General features: G+C 53.5%; 1 protein-coding gene across 4 annotated transcripts in view; it reads left to right on the top strand.

Moving 5' to 3' along the window:
• Positions 1-23423, top strand: part of MYRF (myelin regulatory factor) — a 38988-nt gene that overhangs the window by 5994 nt on the left and 9571 nt on the right. For 3 of the 4 annotated variants that reach the window (XM_042815327.1, XM_042815325.1, XM_042815326.1), the window contains exons 2-15: positions 6330-6417; positions 6804-7139; positions 9723-9784; positions 12165-12453; positions 12677-12849; positions 13175-13298; positions 18690-18885; positions 19230-19306; positions 19568-19678; positions 19965-20055; positions 21301-21501; positions 21700-21808; positions 22096-22205; positions 22788-22948. In XM_042815327.1, coding sequence (XP_042671261.1) covers positions 6330-6417; positions 6804-7139; positions 9723-9784; positions 12165-12453; positions 12677-12849; positions 13175-13298; positions 18690-18885; positions 19230-19306; positions 19568-19678; positions 19965-20055; positions 21301-21501; positions 21700-21808; positions 22096-22205; positions 22788-22948 — 2128 coding nt within the window. The remainder of the gene's footprint in view (positions 1-6329; positions 6418-6803; positions 7140-9722; positions 9785-12164; positions 12454-12676; positions 12850-13174; positions 13299-18689; positions 18886-19229; positions 19307-19567; positions 19679-19964; positions 20056-21300; positions 21502-21699; positions 21809-22095; positions 22206-22787; positions 22949-23423) is intronic. The other variant, XM_042815328.1, reaches the window with a different exon arrangement.

The following is a 23423-nucleotide window of genomic DNA, read 5'->3' as shown; positions in this document are numbered from 1 at the left end:
TTTTCCATAAGTGTGGAAGCCCTGGGATGGAGGCGGTGGCGCGTTGGACAGCAGTGCTCCCTTTGCAGCTGATGGAAGCAGGGAGATGGAGCTCCCCATCCCTGGGCAGTTTGTGGTTGTTGGAGTTGCAGACATGTCTGCTTTGGGTGAATTCAGCCAACAGTGCTTCCTTGGGAGGACTGGGGAGCTACAGCAAGAAACGGGAAGAAGTTTCTAATAAGGTCATTCAGTGTTAAGGGAAATGCACTGGGAGGTCCCAGGAGGCAGATAACGTCAGGTTGATGGCAGTCAGCGCTGGAGGAGTTGTGGCTAGAAGCTGAGCGAACAGCCCAGCTGTGAAATCCTCACACTATTTAGGCCTTGACATGAATGGGGATTTAAAAAAAAAAAAAAGGGAGCATTCAGGTTGGGCTTTGAGGAGAGCAGCGAGGCTGAGCGTTGCCTCCCAAATGGAGAGCAGGGCGAGCTGGGAGCAAGTGGCCTTGTGCTGGCCTGTTCAGAAGGCTCTCAGAGGGGTTTTGTCATTGATCTAATGGCTCACATAGTTCCTGTTGCTTCCTTGCTTCCTGCTCTTCCCTCATAACGACTGTTTTTCACAGCACTGGCAAGAGACTGTGTTGTTTGCTGCATTCCCTGGCAGGAGCTGGAGCTGCAAGTGAGCATGCTTGTGGTTGGGTTGGAGGCGTCCTTAAAGATCGTAGAACCACAGAATGGTTGGGTTGGAAGGGATCTCAGAGCCCCCTCAGCCCCAATCCCTGCCGTGGGCTGGTTGTTCGCCGCTAGCTGAGGCTGCCCAGGACACCATCCAGCTTGGCCTTGGGCATCTGCAGAGATGGGGCATCCACAACTTCTCTGGTTAGCCTGCACCAGGGCCTCACCGGTCTCTGGGTAAAGAATTTCCTCCTAAATCTCTCTTCTTTTTGTTTAAAACTGTTCCTCCTTTGCTGCATTGACGTGAGACCCAGAGCACAGCCAGCCTGCAGGGGGCACGGGATCCAAGCAGCACGCTCGGTATCTGTTGCGTATTGTCTGGGAGCTGTTTGCTAAATCCCTGGTGCAGGAGCTATGTTCCAGTGCACGAGGCAGCTCACGGCTGGTCAGAATGAGCAAACAGTGCATTTTATTATGCATCTCCATACCCTTCACTACTAAAGAGAACTCAAAGCAGGACGCATCAGCTCATGAGCCAATCCTGAACCAACGCCAAGCATCGATATCCCGGCACTCCCACTTGCAGGAGATTGATATTGGGTGCTCAGAAATAGTGATGGCCCTCCCCAGGCCCTGGAAAATGTCCCATCTAGATAAATAGTTCAGCCTTCGTGCACTTGGCCTCTTCTGGAGGCTGTCCAGGCTGGACAGGAGGGACCTTGTTGCCTCCCAACAAGAAGGGAGGAACAAGATGCCTGATCTGGACGTAGTGTTCCAGGCGTTGCTTGGCTGCCTCTAGGTTTGTGTTCTGTTGCTGTCTGATCATTAAGCCTCATGCCTAAGGATTGCTTTGCACAAGGCTGGCACGCATCTCCAAGCCCCATGTGTGCACAGTGGCCCTACAGCCTCTATGGGAGCCAAAAGGCCCCAGCACTGGTGGCCCTGCAGCAGGGGCAGTGTCTCTGTGGTCACCCTGGGGTGCTCAGTGAAGGCTGGAAGCCTCTCCCTGCTGCCTTATTCCCAGACACGGGGCTTCTCCACTCCTGCTGTCCTCACCGCCACCCTCGGTCCAGGCAGGGAGATACAGGCATTATCTGGTGGCTCTGCCGTTCCCCAAACAAACAGGGCAATGTGCCCCCCTGGGCGGGCACCTTGGACCCCACCAAATGGCGACACTTGTGTGGGTGCTGCTGTTTCTGCCATCTTAGTGCATGAATGGACAAGCAGGGCATTGACGGCAGCGCGGACGCGCACAAACGCTCCACTGTGTCCCCTCTCACACCTTCCCCCCCTCCTCCTCGGCCCCGATGCCCAAAAGACAATGGCTCTATCCAAGCCGATGTTCACAGCTGGCAAGGACGGAGGAGAGGCCGAGACCAGGGTGGGCAGCCCCAGGGCTCTGGGGGAGCAGTGGCTTGGGAAGGAAGGGACGAGGGCAGACAGGAGCTGGGGACACGTGGGTTGGGCTGGGAGAGGGAGAGAGGAGAAAGTGGACAGGCCAGAAGGAGAAAAGGGGGCTCGGTAGGAGGGTGGAGGTGTGGGGATTCTGCTGACTTTTGGTGTTGGGCTGGAGGATGGCAATGGTTCGGTGGCAGTGTGTCGTGCATGGCACTGGCATGGTGTTTTGCTGTTGGTTGAGCCCGGTTGTTGCTCCAGGGACCTTCTGGCCACTGGGAACCCTGCAGCTCATCCTCCAGTACCAGGATCTGGTGTCTTGGTTAAACCCCACCTCTTCTGTACGGGAAGAGCTGCTCTATGGCTTCTATAGGGTAGGTGATGTCCTTGAAAATGAGATGGCCGTAACTCTGCGTTGATTGCAGCAGTCCTGCCTTCATGGTGGTGAGGGGCATGTGGGGCACGTGCTGTGTGTGTGAGCAGAAAGGTGTCTTAATGCACCTGAAACCACCTGGTGAGAGCATGCAGGGGGGAGTAACCCCATGTATGTTAGCTATATAGAGTTATAGAGCTGCTGGGTTGGCACCGTTGGTTTCTCCCTTTCGCAACCCATGCAGACCCCAGCAGGCTGTCCTGGGAGGCTGAAGAGGATCAAAAGAGGGGATAACCCCACAGCTCCAGGAGGGGCTCCTCTGTGCCTCAGGGCTTTGCTCTGGGGTGGTCCCAGAAGTGCTCCAGGGGAGATGGGGGAGAGGTCTGTCTTGGCGTCCCACTCAGGTTACAAGAGCCACTTCTGCCAGGAGGGACTGGTTATTGTTACAGTCAGGTAATAAAGAGCATTAATTGAGGAGGAATGCTGGGCTGGGATGTGAGGGGAGGCGAGGGCTGCGGGGTTGCATTCCCCCCTGCCAGAGGAGATGTGTTCCTCCTTTGCACCCACAGAGTTGGGACTGTGGAGCAAAGGACAGTTCGTCCTGCTGTGCCTTAAGCATCCTGCTGTCCCCAGGGCTCTGAGCAGTGATAGGAGTGTTCTCTCACCCTCACTGCATCCCATCCCGAGGCATAGGAGGCTGCTGTTCCCAGCTGGGGAGAAGTGATCCCAAACCTGCAGCTCCTGAGCTTAGATGGTGTTTGGTTAGCATGCTGTGGCCCAGATTCCTTGTGCTCGCAGCCCAGCCAGCAGCCAATCCTCTGGGGCAGAAGAATAAACACAGGAGGAAGCTGAAAGGGATGTGGAGCCCGTGGGGCCCTGGGAATGTGCCAGTGTGGCAATGGGCTGCCAGCTGTGCAACCTGTGGGTGCCATCTCACTGCATGGCTCCTGGAGACTTCCACCACATCCTCCCTGCTTGGCGGTGGCTTTGTCAGCAGCGTGCTGAGGAGGAACAGTCAGGCTTCCAGCACCATCACAGGTTTCTTGCCCAGAGCACTCGGACTGGGGAGCAGGTAGGGCCAAGATGGCAGAGGGATGCCACCATCCATGCTACCATGAGGCAGGTACTCGCTGTGGTTCTTTATTCATCTCCAGTCCTGCTTTTGGAGCAGAATGCTTCATTTCTCATTCAAACCAGCACCCCCTAAAATGGTTCTCTGAAACCAAGCACAAAAATTCAGTCTCTGATGCGTAGGCATGGGGACGCACCATGCATCCGTGCGTGGCTAGGCACAACCTCGTCTCTTCTTCCCCCTCACTGGTGTTCCCCAGCCTGGGGAGATGTTGACCTCATCATCTCCAGGTTCCCACATCTGGTTCTTGTTAGTGGATCCCAGAATGAAGTTCCTCCTCTCTCTCCCTTCCCTCCACCCCCAGGAGACCCAGGCAGGATTATAGGTGATTAGAAGACAGGCAACAGAGCAAGAATTGGGGGGGAGGGACTGTTATAAATAGAAATACCATAAACTTATCAGCCTATCACTCGAGGTAAATTCTGGGTTTAATCTCTTAGACCTGTAAATATGATGACTTGCAGGGGCCAGATGCCTTTAACTCTTTCAGTGCCCATCTCTGATGGGAAATGGGCTGCGATGGAGCACCTGGAAAGGGGACAGGGATTGATATCACCAGGAGAGCTGTGCCAGCAGCCCCGTGCCGTCGGAGCAAGGCAGCAAGTAGCTCTGCTTGGATGGCGGTCGTGTTTGGAGGTTTGGGGAAGGCAGAGAAAACAAGTCCAAACATTGGGATTCCTGACATTCTCGCACATATGGGGCCTCTGCCCTGCTCGTGAGGAGGGTGCTGTGGGTTTAGCATCTGCTTATTGTGGCAGAGTTTGCCTTCAGGGCCTCCTTGGTGCTGTTGTGAGGAGGGGGCTAAGGGTAAGGCAGGGCAAAGGGTGCTGGCAGGTTTGGGAGCTCCTTTGCGGCAGCACTGGCTGAAGGAGGGGTGAAATGGAAGGTTGTTTGACCCAAGGAGCCCCTCCAGGGAGGTCAGCGTGCTGCCTGGGGCTGAGGGGACGTCAGAGAGGGGAGGCAGGTGACGAAAGCTCTAGTGCCATGTGGGTGTTGAGCTACTTCCTGCTCCCTCCTAATCCCACCTCGGAAGAGGAGGGACTGTTACTAGTGTCGTTAGGAGCTCGTGACTCAGTGGAGAAGCATTAGCTTTTAATTAATCACCTAAGCTGGCTTTCAATAAGAGCCCGGCATGCAGGGGAGCCATGGTGGGACGTTCCCTGTCCCTGAGTCCTCAAGCTGAGGACAGCCCTACATTTTCAGTGGGCAGCCCTTCCCGTTGCACGTGTGCAGCTGGACCCAGCCTTGCCATTACTGAGGCAGCACAGCTGACGCAGCTCCTGCATCACATTTCTTATCACACCCCATGCCTAAGTCTCTGCTGAGCACTTCCAAAGGTGACTTTTAAGAGAAGGCAGCAGAAAAAAAAGGAGAGCCCAGCAGTGCTGCTGTCTCTGGAGGGCTTCCTGTCCTTTCTGGGTAGGTCCTGGGCTCCCCTTTCCACTGTGGAGAAGCTGCTGGGGTTTGGAGATGGAAGGGAAACCTGTTGGGGTCAGGTATCTTGAGGCTTTTTCCTGGACAGGCTCAATAGCTTGGGGAAAGGCAACAAAATTGGTCAAGTGCCTTTTTGGTTTCTTGGAATCGTAGAATCGTTAAGATTGGGAAAAGTTCAAAGTCCAACTTCGACCTACCTCACCATGCCCATTAACAAGCCTACCTCACCATGCCCACTGACCACGTCCCTCAGTGCCACGTTCATGGAACACCTCTGGAGACGGTGACTCCACCACCCCCTGGGCATCCTGTGCCAACGCACTATCACTCTTTTGAAAACATAGGTCCCCAGCCCAGAACTTGGGATGAAGACATGTCTTCCAATAGCTTTTGTGGCCAGTGGTTGCCAGATGTTTTGTAGCTCGGTTTTGTTGGCAGATGGTGAGGTGATGGAGAGAGTGCAGAAGAGGTGCCTTGGTAGTGAGGGGCTGGGAGCAGGGTGAAGGATCATTGCGGGGGACGCAGCACCCACGCTGAGCTCTCCCAGCCAACCATAGCTTGCAGCAGGACAGCGGTGTGCTTGCAGCCACAGAATTTACAGGGGACAGTGTCACCTCCTGCTGCCCGCAGTGCCCCAAGGGCTGGATGTCCTCCCGCGAGCAGATCCCCGGGATCATTCCCCCTCATTACCAAGGGAGAGATTCCCCTGTCCATGCACAAACCCTGTCCGCTTGGCAGAATTCCTGGCTGGATTTATTTCTGCCAATTTGCCCGTCTTTACAATGAAAGGGATTTGCGGAGGAGAGTGCTGCAATTGGCCGGTGTGGGCCAGAACCCAGGTGGGGTTTTTCGCGGTTCGTCGGTTGACCTTCCCCCAGCACACAGCCTGTGGGGGGCGAGGGCTGGCCCTCAAGCTTTGGGCCTCTTGGGAAGGGCCCTCTTCCTTATCGGGGCCAAGTCTCCTCTTCCACTTTCTTGGCAGTGTCTTTGGCACCGAGGGCTGGCAGCAGCCCCTGAGAGCTGCGGACTCCCACTTGAGAGAGACAGATAAAGAAAGCACTTTCTGTCAACAAAACCCAGCCCAGCTTCCCCAGGGCAGGAGAGGGGAGGAGGAGGCCTCAGGAGAAGGCAGAGGGAAACCCGCTGCTCGCCTGGCCTCCGCGCTGTCTGATTTTGCTCTGGGATGCAGATGGCTATGGACCAACGGTCCTCAAACTGCTGGACCTGCTGATCTTCTCATCTTGGTTTTGGCTCTGCTAAGGTCTAAGGCGTTTCTGCTCTGCAGCGCCTTTGCTTTTCATGTCCTTCTCACAGCTCTTGCTTCCGTCTCCTCTGTCCTCGCAGGCCATGACATTAATGGAGCTCTGGAGCCATCTAACATCGACACCAGCATCCTGGAGGAGTACATCAGCAAGGAGGACTCACCAGATATGTAAGTGGTTCCCTTGCTCCTCAGCAGGAGCTGTACTTGCTGTTGTTTTCTGTGGAGAAGCTCTGCAATGCGAGGAATCTTCAAATCACTGTGCCCTGTATGTTCCACTGTCCCTGCTAGAGTCCTCCCCTATAGGAGGTTGGTTTCCTGGGCACTTCTGGCCTTTACATCCCTGCAGGTGGATTTTTCACCCTTTGGGGTTGCATCATTCCCACTGATCCAAGTGACCAACCTATGCACTCCTGCTGGTGCCACCACAATGCTGGCTGTTTCACTCCTCCTCTGGGTGTCCCAGAGCACCGTCCGTGTTGCTCAAGGGCTGGGTAGCGGGTGGAAAGTGCCACCTACCTGTCTCGCAGCTGAGGTTATCACCTTCTCTCTCTCAGCTGTTTCCCTGACATCTCTGCTTCATCTGGCTGTGCACACCCCCAGCCCTCCAGCTCAGCCACCATCAGCGCGCCTCTTCCCAGTTCCGTCGGCAGTGCTGGGCATGTGAACAACCCTGCTTCCAGTGGTTCCCTCCACCTTCCTCCCCCGGGCAGCCAGATCCCGATCCATCACGGTCCTCTCCTGGCCAACCCTTGCGGACCCAGCTATGGTGCTCACCTCAACTGCAATAACAACAATGGCATGGCGGTGCCCAAGGGCTACCTCGGTGGCCACTGCCTAAACAGCATGGTCCCTCCAATCAAATCGGAGCCCAAGGCCTCCTACGCACCTGGGTAAGTGGGGTTGGGGTGGCAGGACAAGGGCACAAGGTGAGGCCAGCAATCCTCCAGGCTGGTGGGGCCTGGAGGGTAGAGGTGGCTTGTCCCATAGTGCCTTAACCGCCAGCCGTGTCAGCCACTGTTAAGCCCTGGCTTCACAGGGAGATGCTTTGTCATGAGTTTTCTGAAAAGTTGTTCAGTTTTGGTCTTGCCTGTGTGTGCTGAATTGGAGAGGATCAGTGACATCCCATGCATATACAGGGAGACAGATGACAGATGCACATCTCCACGTGTGTGGCAGGACGGAGTATCGTCCTTCTCAAGAAGGAAGAGATGCAGAATAAGTCTGAATAAGACCAAACTTAGTTTCCAGGATGTCCCCTTGGCAATCCCAGGGGAAGATGTTAGCTAAGTTGGGCAAAAAAACGCATTTCTCTTGGCCTGATGTTTTAGATACTGAAGAGAAGAAAGATATGGTGTCTGAGCCAAAGTTATTCCCCGTCATAACTGGCTCTGGATGCAGCCCCAGTGAAGGGGAAGATGATAATCGAGTCTTAGCATTGCTGAAGGACTCAACTGGACAACTGGGAGGAGAAATGATGAGGGAAACGGCGCTGGTGGGCTGGGAGGGCACAGCAACGTGGCAGCCTTGACAGGGAGCACCACACAGAGAGCGCAGCCGGGCTGTGGGCCTTCTCCAGCAGATGATGGATGTAAGGGACGTGGAGACCAGGAGGACCCCAGAACTGCTGCTCATCTCAACGAAGCCCTCTCTGGCTTTTCTTCCTCTGCTTTCTGCCCTCTAGTGTCGCCAGCAAGTACGGCGTGGTGCTTCCCGTGCTCAGTCCACCAGCTTGCAGGAGGAATAATTGGATCTGTAATGTAGCTCCACTGGGATGACTTCGGCTTGGATGAACTGGAAAAGATCGTCCTGAGTGTGACAACCTAAATAAAATCTGCCCTTATTTCATTCCCAGATTAGGGAGTTGCAGTGGAGACATGAGTCCTAGGGGAAGCCATGCCAAAAGCGGGGTGGGATGCTCTTCTGTGGCATCCCTTTCTTCTGTGTGCCTCTGGCGTTCTCCAGGATGTGAGAAGTCATGGGTAGGATCATAGCTCTCCTCCATTCATAGTCCAGGTCTGATTACCTGTCTGCTGGCTTCATCGTCTTGACTTGCAGGAGAACAACAAATCCATCAAGGAGGCATCAGGAACTGCTGTAGCTGAGGGGAGAGCTCATGTCATCATTTGGGGCTGTCATGGCGGTGATCAAAGCATTTGCCTGGGAATATGTGCTGCTTTGTCTGTGGTGGATCCTTGGCCTGGGATGTGGCTTCATGGCTGGACTCCACTGGGTGGTCGCTGCGTACAGTGGAAGCAGGGTTCGTAGCAAGTGCTGGCTGCTGGAGATGGAGGCCTTGTTTGGGTGAAATGAACGAGGTTAGCTTTGCTCACAGCATTTCTTCAGCATCCCAGAAGGACTCATTCCGTGGCAGAAGCAGTCTCAGTGTCGAACGCCCACAAACCCTATCCATGGGCTGGGCATGCCTGCATGACCTCCCTGCATAGCACCCATCTTTCTGCTTCAGTTGTCCCTGAATTGTCTCTGGTCGATTTGTTATAGCAGGAGCAGGCTTTGCAGAGTGCTGTGCTGCTGGAACATGGTAGGGATTGCCAAGGCAGTGGATACAAGCAGGCAGACAAGATACCTCCCTGGATACCCCACTGCTGGTGATTTGCACATGGGTAGAGCACACTGCAAGTGCTTTCTCTAGAGCCACAATCTTCCTGCCCACCCCTGCTGCAGCTTTGGCTTGCGGTGACCCCTCCTCAGTCTAGCTGGCAGCAGAGCCTCGATCCTTTCCATGCATGTAATCTCCTGCAAAATATTACTAGAGAAGAACCAGAATCTGACATGAGCAAATCGTTCTCTTGTGTACCAGGACAGTGGAAGATTTACCCTGGCCTGAAGATATGTCTGGTGAGGAGGGGCTGGGAGAAAGAGAAGGAAGTGTTGGTTCCAGTTGATTTCCAAGGAGGGGCTTTGGGAATGGCTGAAGAGCCCAGTAAGGAAGGAAGCAAAGGTGGCACTCTCTCTGTGGTTGCTATCCCGTAGCCTGGTTGTGCAGCTGAGTGCCCAATTCAGTTGCATTTTGCAGTTAGGACCGAATCTTGCCCCTGGTGCCATTGGAGCAGAGGTAGAGTGATACAGCTGGCAGCTGTGGTGGTGCTCAGGTTTGTACAGGTCGCACGGCAGGGTGCAGCCCATGGGCTTCCCAAGTTGTGCTTTCAGCTTCCCTAGAATGCCCCATTTCTCCATGGTGAAGCACAAGGTCTTGGGGGAACGAATGTCTTTCTGTTCGACTCAAAGCTGCTGAGCCGGTGGGGAAGCCTCATAGGCAGGTCAGCAAAATACCTCTCCGTGCTGCCAAAGTGTGGGCTGCAGGGAATGGTGAGAGCAATGCAGTCGCCATATGGTCACTGGAGGTACTCAGGTTGATGGGCATCTTGTGGGACCACGCATTGCTCCAACTAGACCAGTTGATCCCATTGCTGGAAGCTGCTTTACAATGACCTTCCCTTCTGTTTTCTCTGCAGCACTTTACCCGACTCTCCCCCTGACTCTGGATCAGAAGCCTACTCACCTCAGCAGGTGACTGGTAAGTGCTTTAAGGAGAGAGAGGGAGGGGGGAATAATATATGTAATAAGGAAAACCCCAGGCCCAACATCCTCCCCCTCTTTGTTCCATGAAAGTGGTTGGCTCTGCAGTCTTTATCAGACGGGAGAAAACAGGCGGCTGCAATACGTGGGGAGATTATCAGTTAGTAAATATCCCTGGACTGTCGCCTATTGTTCTCCTGCTGGTCTTTGCAAGGGGGGAGAGTGAGCAAGAGAGGGAACGGGAGGGAAGGAGAGATGTGAACCCACTCACACGGGGAGCGATCGGCAGCATGGCTCGTCCCTGGGAGGGTGGGATGTGGCAGCCGGAGCCTCCCTGTGCTGCCCTGTGCCCAGAGTGAGCCAAAGGCAAGGAGAACGTCCCTGAAATGGAACCCGGTTCGGGGAGACCAAGATGAGCCTTCCATTCAGCAGTAAGTTCCTTCCATGCCCACCCCCCCCCACCCCCCCCCCCGCCTTCTGACCTGGGGCTCCCCCTGCCAAGGGTGAGAGAGCCTGTCCCACCCACGGCCACTGCCAGCCCCCCGGCTCCCTGCTGGGGAGCCACCTCGTGTTGTGCTGACCTTCGCTGTGCTTTGCTGGAGAAACTCCTTGGTGAGGAGGGAAGGTTGTCCTGGGCTCCCTTCCCCCTCGCCAGCAGCACCCTCTTTCCCAAGCTCCAACCATTCCTCACCAGGAACAGCACTTACTCTTTTTTTTTTTTGATGGAAGAGGTCAAGAGTTCTGTTTATCTTGCTAAAAAAAAATCCCTGGAATTCCTCCTGCCCCTTCCTTAAATATAACAAAGAGGCCGAGTTGCTCACCGAGGGGAGAGCTGCTCCAGTGCGCTTCCAGCACTCTGCTTAGGGAGGAGAGGAGGCAGCAGGGAGCTCTTCAGGGCCCTACATGCAGCACATGCACTGGAGATGTTGAGAAAACCCATTCCTCTCAGTGCTCTGCAGGGCAAGGCACGAGGGCTGCTCTGCAAGCCCTGAAGCAGCCCTGAGTCTGTCTGTGCTTGTTGTCCAAGGATGGTTGGGAAGCTTGCCTTCAGATCCTCATTTGATCACTACGTTTATTCATTTAGACTGTAGAACGGTGTGATTTTGCCAGAGAAACGTGTCCCAGGTGGAAAGTTTCTCCTCTTCCCACTGTTTGTTTTGGGATGCAGAGAGGATGGAGAAGCTGGTGTAGAAGATCAGTGCAGTTCACCAGACTCCAATCTTTGCTTTCCACTCACACAGCATATGGCACATGCCCATTCGTTTCTACAACACATAAAAATAAGCTGCTGAAATGGTGCCAACATTGACTCATCCTTGAGGTCCCTTCCAACCAAAGCCATTCTATGATTCTGTGATTTTCTGCTCCATCTGAGAGGAACTTGCTCGAGTCTTGCCTTGCATCAACTTTTGTACCAATGTCTTTGGTTTCTAGAGTAAATATATGAGTCCAGATTCCAGGAGTGTTTTGGTTTGAGCTGAAGCCCTCTGCTATGCACTGGCATTGCCACACATTGAGCTGGTGTTGAGCTGGAGCCTAGGCAGCTGCAGAGAATTTGCATGCCTCTCCACCAGCATTTATTTTGATGGCAGTGTAGTCAAATCAATCCCAAGCATGGCATTTCTTTAGTATCCCATTCCACAGAGAGGAGGAGGAAGGTGGGATCATTTGAATGCTTGTTTTTGTTTATTTAAATGTGGAGGTCACAGTCACCTTAAAGGCTCTGTTTCCAGGCACAGGCTTTGGACAGGCCCCTCTGTCGGACCTGTCATCCCACCGCTCTTTCTTGATCCATGTCGTTCCTCGGTGATGCAGGCATGTTCATCAAATCACCAGGGTTGGAAGAGATTGGAAGAGACCTCTTAAGGCCATCAAGTCCAACTCTCAACCCATCCCCACTGTGCCCACTGACCCTCAGTGCCACATCTCCATGGTTCTTGAATGCCTCTGGGGACAGTGACTCTCCCACCCCCTGGGCAGACTGTGCCAGTGCAACGCCGCTCTTTGCAAAGACATTTTTCCTAATATCCAGCCTGACCCTCCTCTGGCACAGCTTGAGGCCGTCACCTCTCATCCTAACTTTCTGCCTGATGCTTCTTCCCTTTGAAGGGAATTGCAGAGCTGATACCAGACAGAATTCCTTAAAGTCAGGTTTTCACTACGGAACATTAAGGTACCTGCGCTTTAGGAAATTCCAGGAGTGGTTGTAATCTTCCCTGTTTTCCCTCAGCCTGAGAACCTGTGTGCCCTTTGAGTTAGTGAAGCTCAGTTCTGATGGCAGAGGAGCGCTCACAGGGAATTCCTCATGGCTGGGCTTGGAGCTGAAGCTTAGACCTCACGGTGGTCTCACAGGCGTTCCTCTTTCTCTGCTCTTCAAGATCCTCACCTCCTTCGGACCATGACCCCAGAGAACATGTGCCATGTAATTCCCCCATCTCGCCTGGAGCATCCTCCGCCGCCACCACCTCCTCCTCCTCCTCCCCCCCACCTGCAAGCTGTGCCCCCTCCTTCCCACCCGCACTACCCTGGCCTGCAGCGGGACCTGTACATGAAGGCTGAGCCCCTGATGCCACCCTATGGCATGGGGCAGGGCATAGCACCAGCTGACCTCCACCACGCTCAGCAGTCACAGATGCTGCACCAGCTTCTCCAGCAGCACGGAGCAGAGTAAGGCTGCTGGACATTGGGATTTGGCGTGATTTGGGTTTGGGGGGATTCTGGGGAGGTGTTGAGGTGGGAGTCACCCAGGGGGGACACTCAAAGCTGGATGGTGGGGACAGAGGGGAAACTGAGATGTGGCTCAGTGCACGCCTGGCACAGAACTCACCGTGGGTAGGTGAGGCAGAAGGTGGTGATGTTGCAGGGTTGTCACCTCCCCGTTATCCCACAGCCTCCCGGTGCACCCTGCCAAGAAAAGGAAGCATTCCGAGTCACCCCCAAACACCCTTAGTGCACAGATGCTCAACGGGCTGATAAAGCAGGAGCCAGGCATGGGGTCTGTGCCACTCAACCCCGAAAGAGTTCCCACGCCTCCTTGGCACCAGCCAGGACCTCTGTCTCCAGGTATGTGGTTTTCAGCCCCTCATCCCTTTAATCCCTCCCCAGCATGCAAACCTGGCAGTGCTGGGGGTGAGTGTGTGAGTTCCCAGGAGCAGGTCAGGCTCCAGACCTTGTGCCGCTGCCATGCCCTGGCAGTCAGGAGACGACTTGCTTCCTTATGCTTGTATCCAACTGAATGCTGCATCACAGAATTTTCCAATCATAGTATGAAGGGACCTCAAAGGTCGTCTAGTTCCAATCTCCTGCCGTGGATGGGGTTGCCATCCACTAGGTTGGACTTGGCAGGGCCTCTCTGGGGTGTCTGAAACATGTCTTTCTCCCTCTGCAGGCCTGATTCAGGATAATGACAGCTTGAATGGCTCCTACCTAGACCCCAACTACCAGTCTATAAAGTGGCAGCCACATCAGCAAAACAAGTGGGCAACTCTCTATGATGCCAACTATAAAGAACTGTGAGTAATTCATTCAGAATCACATCCAACCTTTCATTCAATGGACTTTCCATTCAAGTGCTGAGGTTCGGGAGATTCAATGTGTTGGACCTGCCTTGCCTTTTAACACCTGCTGACCTCTTCTTGCCTGCTCTGTGGTGGAGACACTCTCCCTGCTGCACCTTTGCCATTGGGAAGGTCTTTGGGAAGGTTTCTCTGCATTTCTGAGTGAACAGTGGGGGATTAAGGAATGGGTCTGGTTCTGCAGGATTCAACAGTTCAGTAGCATTGGAGGCAGCCACTCAGACCTTGAGCTGCCACTGGGGGATTCTTGTGGCAATTACACCTTGTGCCTGAGCACCGTGTGGATGTGCAGCACACTTTCCCCCTGGCCAGGCTCCAGGGGGTTTTAAAGCTCCAGGGTTTTAAAAGCTCCAGGGTTTTAAAAGGTGTGTTAGGATTTCCAGGACAATGCATAGCAGGAATGACTGGGGATAATCCAGAGCCACTTCAGCACACGTTGAGAGCAGTGCAGAGAGGAGCCTGAGGAGGAGGAGTGGTTGATGGGTGGAGGAGAGGAGAGAAAGAAAGAGGGAAAGGTTGGAGGGTAGCTGGAAAACTAGGAGGGGTGGAGAGACCAGGAGTGCAGGCAGAGAGGAAAGCTGGGGTAGAGGGTGGAGGCAGAGTGTGAACAAGCCTTGTAGGAAACAGTGCTCAGGAGGAACCCACTCTGGATCCTCCCTACATTCCTCAGAGGTGACTGAGAGCAGGCAGGCAGCAGGCAGGCTTCCAGGAACTAAGCAGACTGCCCTGTTTCCCTTCCTTCTCTTTCTGGACAGCCAGAGGCTGGTAGGGTCCTCCTGGGGGACATGAAGGATGGAGTGCTCTGCTTGCGATGCCAAATAACCCAGGGCTGTCATCATAGCTTGCCCAGGTGGTGCTTAAGGTAGGACAAGGACATGTGGCTTGAGAGCTCTGCAGAGACGTGACTGATGGTTACTTCTTTGGTGACACCCTGCCATTTGCAAAGGCCGTATTTGTGGCTGTTTTCCTAGCCACAGCAGGAGAGGCTTAAGTTTGGGAGGTGTTTGCTTCTGTTTTACCAAACTGTTTCCATAGTCCTCTGCAGACCTCTGCTTCAACTTTGTTTCCTCTGCGGTGTGAATCTTTTCTTCAGTGTGTCGTGGCCTGGCAGCTTCCCAATGTGCTCCCTTTGCCAAACTGTTTTCTCATCTTTAGTGCTTGGTTTTCAGCCAGGGCCTGGACATCACTGGGCAGCTACAGCACTGAGCTTTTCCCACCTGATAAAGCCACCTTCCTGGTCCCAAGAGTGGCCTCTCATCTGCTATCAGTGCCAGCAGGAGTTTCCCTTTGTGACGGAAGCACAAACACACCTTTTGTAGTCAGCAGGGTCCAATAAGCTCTGTACGTGACCTCAGTTTTCTCTTTGACACAATGAGCCCTCCTTTGCCTTCCATCTCTCTGTTTACCCATGCTGGTAAACATGTTTCAGGTGTTTCTCACCTGAAACACGTCACAGCTCCTGTGAAGAGGTTTGTTGCACGCCCTGATATTGCACAGGCACACTAACACTGCACTGCAGTCATTGGAGTGCTGCAGAGTGCAGCTTTCAACTTCTGTAAACCCAACCCTGTCCTACCACCTTCCTCAGCTCTGTGCTCGGGGTCACTTGCTAATTCCTGCTTTTAGGATTTAGGGTGGAAGCCAGAGCAAACCTACTTGTGCTGCATTTAGGTCGTGGCCCAGTTGCGTAATGGCTAAATTCCTTTGAAATGGCTTTACTCAATTTTAGGAACCCCCGTGTGGTTTGCTGTGGTGCTGGATTCGATCCAAAAGAAGAAATGAAGGATTGATAAGCTGCATTTTCTGCAGCACGTAAGCTCAGGGGTCTCTTCCCTCTTTGTGGCAGCTCAGCAGTCAGGTAGCTCCAGGAGGGGTTGTGCAAGCTGAGACCACGTCTCTTTCTAAGTAGGAGATCGTTTAAATGGGTGTCTTGGTGCAGCACTGCAGCAGAATAGAGCTGGGAGGAACTGCACAAGCTCAACTTTCTCAACTTTCTCTTCTTCTACAAGGGCTTTTTTTCCTTCTTTTTTTTTTTTTTTTTTTTTGGACAACCAACTTATGTTTCAGCAGGCAGGAGTCTCTTTCTTCCTTTTTGGTGCACTCAACAAATGAGTGTCTCTTTGAGATCTGTGAGTACTTCCACGTTAGTTTCCTCTGGGATCGTTAAGCAAGAACCAGCCCTTCCCAGCCTGTTTTTAGCTGTCATGCACTTTATATGTGCTGTTATGGTTTCCTGCCCCTAGGGGAAGCATATTTTCTTTCCTGTGATCCACGTGCCCACAACCTATTCACAACCCCAGGAATCTGAATCATCTGAATCACCTGATTTTTTCCTGCCCTTGCTCTCCAGACAAGGCCAGAAAGGCATGTTAAGGAGAGAGGCTGAACCACCAGCCCATAGGAAACCGTTGAGTTTCTTATCCCAGTGTGGTTTCAAGAGCTCGCCAGCGTTTCAGCAGTGACTGCTGCACCCAACAAGCAGCTGTGTGCCCTGTACAGGAGGCTGAGTTCTCAAAAGCTGTAGGCCCACCTGGGTATATGGTGAAAAACCTGCATCCAGAAACACAGCCTGTGTTTCTCCATGGAGCAAGACAAGTGCTGGCAGCCCCCATAGAGGCAGATTTCTCAGGTTCGTAGTGCTTGATCTTCCTCCGGTTCTGCCTCAGAGACGTGAGGAGGCCTTTTCTTCCATCATTTCCTACTCGTGCTGCTCTTGGTGAAGGCACTGGTAACCAGTACCAAAAGATTTTTTCTTCCTCAGGTGTATCCTTCCATGCCCGTCAGCCATTTCTCATGTACTGCTGATCTCGGCTGTGTCTCAGAGCCAGGCTCCTTCCCAGCTGTTGAGCTGGGCTTAGCACAAGGACAACCTGAGCAAATTCTGCGGTTCCTGGGTAGCTTTTCTGCCTTCTGAGAGACGTGCCTGGTGCCAGTGAACCTTGTCATAGGATGGTAACAGATTCCTTGTGCCCAGGGGCTGTAACCAGGAGAAGAGCGAAGGGAGCTGAGCTCTCCAGGCCTGCAGGTATGGTTGTGGGACTGTAGGCTGTAGTTTCCTTAGAAGCAGTTTGAGTTAAGGAAGTTGAGGAGAGGACAGAGGGAGGAAAGAAGGGCTCCTTTATGGATTGGAGTGGAGGTGCCTGGAAATCTGTGCCTTAGCATGCTTGGTTTATGTCAGGCTTTGGTTACGTGGGCAGAGGAATCTGTGTTGCTTGAAGGAGACCTAAGTCTCCAGATTAGTTTTATTGATAGTATGTTTCTCCTTGGCCTTTTGCACTGATTTTGTGGTTTCAGACTTGCTGAACCTTCAAAAGGGTTAGGTGGTTTCCAGCAGCGGTGCCAAAGAGGCCTGGAACCAGGCAGCTCACTAATTTACTCTCAGGAGCAGAAGTAATCCATCTCCCTGACAGTGCACTCTGATAAATACCAGCAGGCTCCCTCCTCTCTCTCCCCAAGTATTTACAGTTTGAGGTAAGGCAGTTTGAGGGGAAGGCTAGCACTGCAGTCTCTTCCCATCAAGCAAGCTTTTGGAAGCCTGGTTTGGAATAAGCGACCCTACAGCCAGCACCAAAAGCTGCAGAGCGCACAGGGGACAGAGAGCAGCCTGATGTGGTCCAGTCCTGAATGTATTTCAGGTGTTGGTGAACATGGGCTGAGATGGTGCTGGAAGCCTGGAAGGAGAACAAAGCATGAAATTACTGAGCAGACCCTCAGCTATGGGGCATTCCAGACATGATGGCTTAGGAATGGTTGAAACAATGGGGAATCTGGAATAGGAAAGAGGTGGAGGAGAATTTCCTTGCATAAAGAAAGCTGATGGCATAAGAACTTCCCTCTGACAATCCTGTTTTCTGCAACAGATCTGAATGCTGATCCCCTCATTATCAGAGACATTTTTCCTTGCATTGTCTTCCCTTAGAGGACGAGAGCACTCCCCACTCCCGTAAGTGTGGGTCCCAGCATGAGGAGTTGGTAACTCCTGAAACCTCCTCTCCTCTGATCCTGGCCTTCTGAGCCCTGCGTTAATCTGCTTTTGTCAGCGGGGCGTTCTGCCCAAAATAATCCATTTGACCCTCGACCTTTTCTTCCTGATGTTTTGCCCTCTGGCCCTCACACTCATTGGGAGCTAGCCTTGCTCTCGCTGCCCCCAAACCATTGGCTGCTGTTGTTCCTGACCCTAGGAGCTACTCCTGCCTTCCCCAGCCTCCGAGCACAGGGATGGGGTGGCAGAGACACCCAGGTCCCCATGCTGGCTGCGTTCCCCGTGGGTTAAGATGAAAGCTAGGATGTGTGGCAGTGGAGATGCCCTCCCGTGCACCCCATGTTGGGGGGTGACACTGATCACAGCCTGAGTCCTTTGGGAGCTCAGGGAATGAGACTCAGCCTGACAGTCTTCCTCTGTTTTGGCATATGCTTAGCAGCCATCAGTTTGAGTGAGGTTAAACCAGAGCATGGTTTTGAAGCAGATGTGGTTTGGAAGTACAACCTGCCTTCAAGTGGAAACAGCTGAGGTGGCAGAGGGGTGAAAGCAAATGGGAAAAGGGTTCCTCCATCCCTGGGTGAGCACAGAGGATCCTAGGGCCTGATAAAGCTCTGGCTCCTGAGACCAGACCTTATGGCTAAGGCTGGGAGGTAAGCAGCAGTAGAATGGAATTCCTTTCGTGCTTCTGGACTAAGATAGTGCTCTGCTTCCACCATCTGGCCTGTGTTCAGAGTCTGCATAGTCCCTCGGGTGCAGGAGATGAGGAGTTGCATCCCAGTGTTACTGGGAATGGGCCCCCGATCTCCTCCAACATTAACCCTCCTGTAGAAAAGTGCTCAGTGAGTTTTAAGACTGATATCGGAGGCCAGACTGAGCCGCCTTTTGCCTTCTGAGTGTTTAAGCACAAAAATAAAGGGGAAAATGTGGGATTTTGGTCTTCTGCTGGAGATTCTCGAGGGGCTGAGATGCATCCCAGGGCCCACCCGCCTGGTCTGAGTTCTTCAGCGGTGAGAGAAAAAGGGACTTGCTTAAAGGCCACATATTTCCCTCATTCCCGTGGCAACCAGCCCATTAAGGAGATGGAGATTAAACCAACCCAGCTGGTGTGTGTTGGCCGGGCAGCAGCATCCTCCTCCTCCCACTCAGACCTTGCTGATTCCACAGGAACTAGGCGTGTGGGCAACATCAAGAATGTGGTGGGTAAAACCAATGGGCCTGTGGGATCCCTGGCCTCGGTGTTGCCACGTGCCGTGCCCCACAGGCCCTGCGCTGCCTCTGTAGCTGGGAGCTTAGCCTCTCTTGATGTGCTCGGGGCTCTGGCCTAATGTCTGCTGCCTTTTCCACAGCCCCATGCTCACCTACCGCGTGGATGCTGACAAAGGGTTCAACTTCTCTGTGGGCGACGATGCCTTTGTGTGCCAGAAGAAGAATCACTTCCAGGTCACGGTCTACATCGGCATGCTTGGAGATCCCAAGTATGTGAAGACCCCCGAGGGCCTGAAACCCTTAGAGTGCTTCTACCTGAAGCTGCACGGAGTGAAGGCAAGCAGGAGCCAAGCGAATGCAGCAGGGAGAAGGGGAGCTGAGATCAGGCAACCACATCTTTCATATGCTGAGTTGTAGGGGTGTGTGCAGGAGAATGCTGAAGGTGATCCTTGATCTTCAGCTCTTGAGATAGGACTCTAATTTGGATTCAGTTGCTCCCTGGGCATCCCAGGGTTTCCTCTTGCTTCTAGAGGCATTTGGGAAGATCTGTTCACCCTCTGCCAGAGCCGCACCAAGTTAGGCACTGCGTGTTGGTTGTGCAGGAGGGGCTGGGGAGGCAGTGGGAAGGGGAAAGTCTCGGCTTTCCACTCTTCATCACATCCCCAAATCTTTCTCTCCAGCTAGAGGCCCTGAACCAGTCGATCAACATCGAGCAGTCACAGTCCGACCGCAGCAAACGGCCCTTCAACCCTGTCACGTGAGTGAGGGTGGGGAATAAGCAATAGCAAGGGTGGCTGGGGAAGGGGGGGTTCATGGGAAGGCTCAGGAGAGCGCTGTGGGTAGCACACCCTCCAGTTTTACTGCCCACAGCAGAGTTTTCCTCCCTTTTTGCTGCCCGCTCCCTTTTGTGCCCAATTTGTAGCCCTACCATAGAGGAGCAGGACAGGAGATGGCCGTTCCTCAAGGAGCCTCCTCTCCAGAAGCATCCTCACTTGCTCCTGTGTTTTCTCTTCGACAGGGTCAACCTGCCTCCAGAGCAGGTCACTAAGGTTACTGTGGGGCGGCTGCACTTCAGCGAGACCACGGCTAACAACATGAGGAAGAAAGGAAAACCTAACCCAGACCAGAGGTGAAGAGCAGGGACGCCTTTACAAATTGTTCTGTGCACTCAGGGCCTGTGGATGTGCCAGCCCTTGCTTTGGGAGGCAACAGGCCCTACGCTGGCCATCTTTTTCTCATGGAGGACGGGAGATGTCTGCTGTGGCCACTGTGGTCTGCCCCATTCTATAAGGGGTTGTGGACAGGGGAGAGGGGATGTGTACAGCTCCCTGTGACAGCCTGGTGCCCTGTCCTTGGGGCAGATGCAGCAGTTTGCAGTGCAGGATGGCACCCTGACCTCTCTCCCCTCTTGACAGGTATTTCATGCTTGTGGTAGCCCTGCAAGCACATGCACAGAACCAGAACTACACACTTGCAGCCCACATCTCTGAGCGCATCATTGTCCGAGTAAGTCCCCCTCTCCTCCCATAGCCCTTTGCTGGATGAACTGGGCAGTTCTCCTGCACCTCTCTAGCTTTTCAGTGCTTTCCCCTCCCAGCTGTTTCTTCCCTTTTCCAAGGCTGCCTTGCTTGCAGCTATCCTTGCCCATGGCTGTCCCTGTCCATGCCTGCGTTCTCATTCCAGCCTTTCCACACCTGCTTGGTTGGAGCAGCCTCAGGGCATGCAAGAACTTGTTGCGGGACAGGGAAGGTGTCTCCTCGCCCTGACCTTGCACTGGTGCTTACAGTAGAGCTGCTGGGAGTGAGGGAATGGTGTTGTGAGGATTCCACAGCAGGGACAAGACCTCTTGGTGCAGAAGGACTGGGTGCCCTGCCATGGCTGCACTTTGTGCAGCAGCATTCAGATGGGAATGCAGAGCGGCAGGAGGAGGTAGGCATCATCCCTGAGCTTTCCCAGGGCTCTTTTAATGAGTGTTTAGCTCTGTGGGCTGAAGGTAGCAGGTAAAATGCAAAGAGAAGGACCTTGAAGTCTGCAGACTGACGTAAAAGGAATTGTGCAGCCTCCAGGATGCCCAGAACTGCAGGGAACTGCAGGCAGCCTGTGGTGCTCCATCCCAACAGGTTGCAGAACAGTGGGATTTGGGGGACTGTGGAGCCAGGAACAACAGCTGTGTCACTTATGGACTCCAGATGTCCTTGTGTTGAGTTGGAATTGTAAGAGCTCTGAGGACTGAGATAACACAGCTCAAGAAAGCAAGGATATTCCTTTAGGGAGAGGAGCAGAGCAGGCATAACCTTGGTTCCTGATGAAAGAGGCTTGGTCAGGGCCAGCAGATGAACGCCAAGACTGCAAAAGCAGGCTGGGATTTGTTCCCAGAACTGGCAGTGTATCCCTGTCCCTGCCACTTTCCTTTGTGCTGCTGCAAAGCTCTAACACCTTCACAGCCTCGCTTGTCCTCTTGTGCTGTCTGTCAGCTTCCTGCTGTCCCTGCTGTAGTGCAGGTGCTGTTGCAGCTCAGCCTCCAGGTGTTCCTAGAGCCGCGTGCTGTAGAGAAGGCACCTCCACCAGGGTCCTGTGTCATGAGCTTTTAATCTCAAAAGTCCCCTCCAGCTTCTCAAGCCACTTTGATCAATCTGCCCCTCTTCACCTGAGATCTTCCCCACCCCTGACTCCCATTCGCAGATCAAGGACACAGCTGTGTCACTGGGGTGCATCTGCTTATCTCTGCCTTTTTCTCCTGCCTCTTCCCAGGCCTCCAACCCTGGCCAGTTTGAGAGTGACAGTGATGTGCTCTGGCAGCGGGCTCAGCTCCCTGATACCGTGTTCCACCACGGTCGGGTGGGCATCAACACGGACCGCCCCGATGAAGCCCTCGTGGTCCATGGCAACGTGAAGGTGATGGGTTCCCTGATGCATCCATCAGATGTCCGAGTGAAAGAGGACATCCAGGAGGTAAGAGCTGAGCAAACCAGGCTGGGCTTCACTGACATGGCTCAGAGCAGGCCTCAGGGCCCTCTCACACAGTGCCTCTTGCTCTTGGGACCTGTCATAAAGGTGAACCATTGTGAGTTTTGCCATCTGGGGTCAGAGCAATGGGATGTAAGGAAGCAAACCCCCACTTAGGAGATGCATGTCTCTGTTTTGTCCCAGGTGGACACCACAGAGCAGCTGAAGAGGATCTCACGGATGCGGCTGGTGCACTACAACTACACACCTGAGTTTGCAGCTACGGTGGGCATCGACAACACCTCTGAGACAGGTACAGACCCTGCATTGTGCTACCCTGCTTGTGTCTGCAGCGCTGGAGCTGGGCTTGTTCAGCCTGGAGAGGGCTCTGGGAACGCTTCACTGTGGTCTCCCGTGGTTCCTCTGCTGAGACTCAGTGGTCTGTGGGCCTCTGATGAGCTCTGCTCAGGATACTGTGTGCACCCTGTACTGTCCCCAGCACAGAGAGCTCCTGTCCATAATCTCTCGGGTCAGAGGAAGAGCTGTGGCAGGAGGAGTGCTGCCCAGAGTCCTGAGAGCCACTGTGCCATCTCCACACAGGTGTCATTGCTCAAGAGGTGAAGGAGATCCTCCCTGAAGCAGTGAAGGACACCGGGGACCTGGTCTTTTCCAATGGGAAGACCCTGGAGAACTTCCTAGTGGTGAACAAGGTCAGTGGCAGCCTGAAGGGACAGGAAGGGCAGGGAAGCTGGAAAGGCTGTCGAACCTGGGTCAAGAGAGTTGTAGAGCTGGAACAGGGAAAGCGTGGAACAGGGAACGCTTCTAAACCAGTACCATCCATATGAGTTTCAGACTTGGCTGATCTTTCAAATGGCAGGAGCTGACCTGAGTTGACAGTAGACATCTGCAGGGAGGAGCTTGCCTGATGTTGTTGAACGTTGTCAGCATCTCCCTCAAGATAGGCTTCTTGTTGGCAGCCTCCTGCAGGGAGGCTCTTGGTCATAATCTCCTTTCTAGATAAGATAAGGTGGTTATGTCAAGATAACCAAGAGCACCTGTGTGCCTGAACTCACTGTAACCTGTGGCAGCCCTGTTTGCTGCTCTGGGTGTTGAGAGGATGGATCTCACTGTCTCACTGCTCTCCCAAAGCTGCCAGCTCTCTCCTGCATCTCTCCCTCCTCAGTGCCTAGAGCGAGAATGGCCAGGGCTGACAACTTAGTGCATCAGGGATCCTTTGGTTTTTAAGAGCATCTCTCTTGTTCTTGCTGACTGTTTGACCTGTTCCATGGCAGGAGCGCATCTTCATGGAGAACGTGGGAGCTGTGAAGGAGCTGTGCAAGCTGACGGACAACCTGGAGACCCGCATCGATGAGCTGGAGAGATGGAGCCACAAGTTGGCCAAGCTCAAACGTCTTGACAGCATGAAGTCAACTGTGAGCTCTGGGGCGTTCAGGTATGGGCATGCTGAGGGCAAGAGTCCAAATGGCTCTTTTCATAGAACCATTAAGGCTGGAAAAGACTTTTAGGATCACCAAGTCCGTCATCAACCCGTCCATATCCACCAACCGTGCCCTCAGTGCCGTATCCACACATTTCTTGAACACCTCCAGGGACCCCAGGCAGTCCTGAATGGCAGCTAATTTTGGGAGAGACGGGAGGGGAGGAGGGAAGATTGGTAGGGTATTGGCAGTTGTCATTTGGTCTGGAGTTGTTTTAGAGTGCTGAGGCAGCTCTAGCATCCACATACCAACATTGTGCTCTCAGACCAGCTCCCCCCCAAAATACTATAAAATGGTCACCACATTTTTCCAGGGTTAGCGAGTGCCTTTCTCAGAGCAAAGAGTTTCCAAATTGTCTTACTAACCTATGCCAGCTTATGAAAGTTTGGAGCAGAATTCAGGCTTTGTACCAGCACTGTGTCTGCCCCC

This window comes from Centrocercus urophasianus, unplaced genomic scaffold (assembly GCF_019232065.1).
Source record: "Centrocercus urophasianus isolate 14NV4802_14NV808 unplaced genomic scaffold, USGS_Curo_1.0 seq_1491, whole genome shotgun sequence".
Classification (NCBI taxonomy): Eukaryota; Metazoa; Chordata; class Aves; order Galliformes; family Phasianidae; genus Centrocercus; species Centrocercus urophasianus.
The sequence above is the reverse complement of the archived record's forward strand: the minus strand, read 5'-3'. Positions and strand labels throughout refer to the sequence as shown.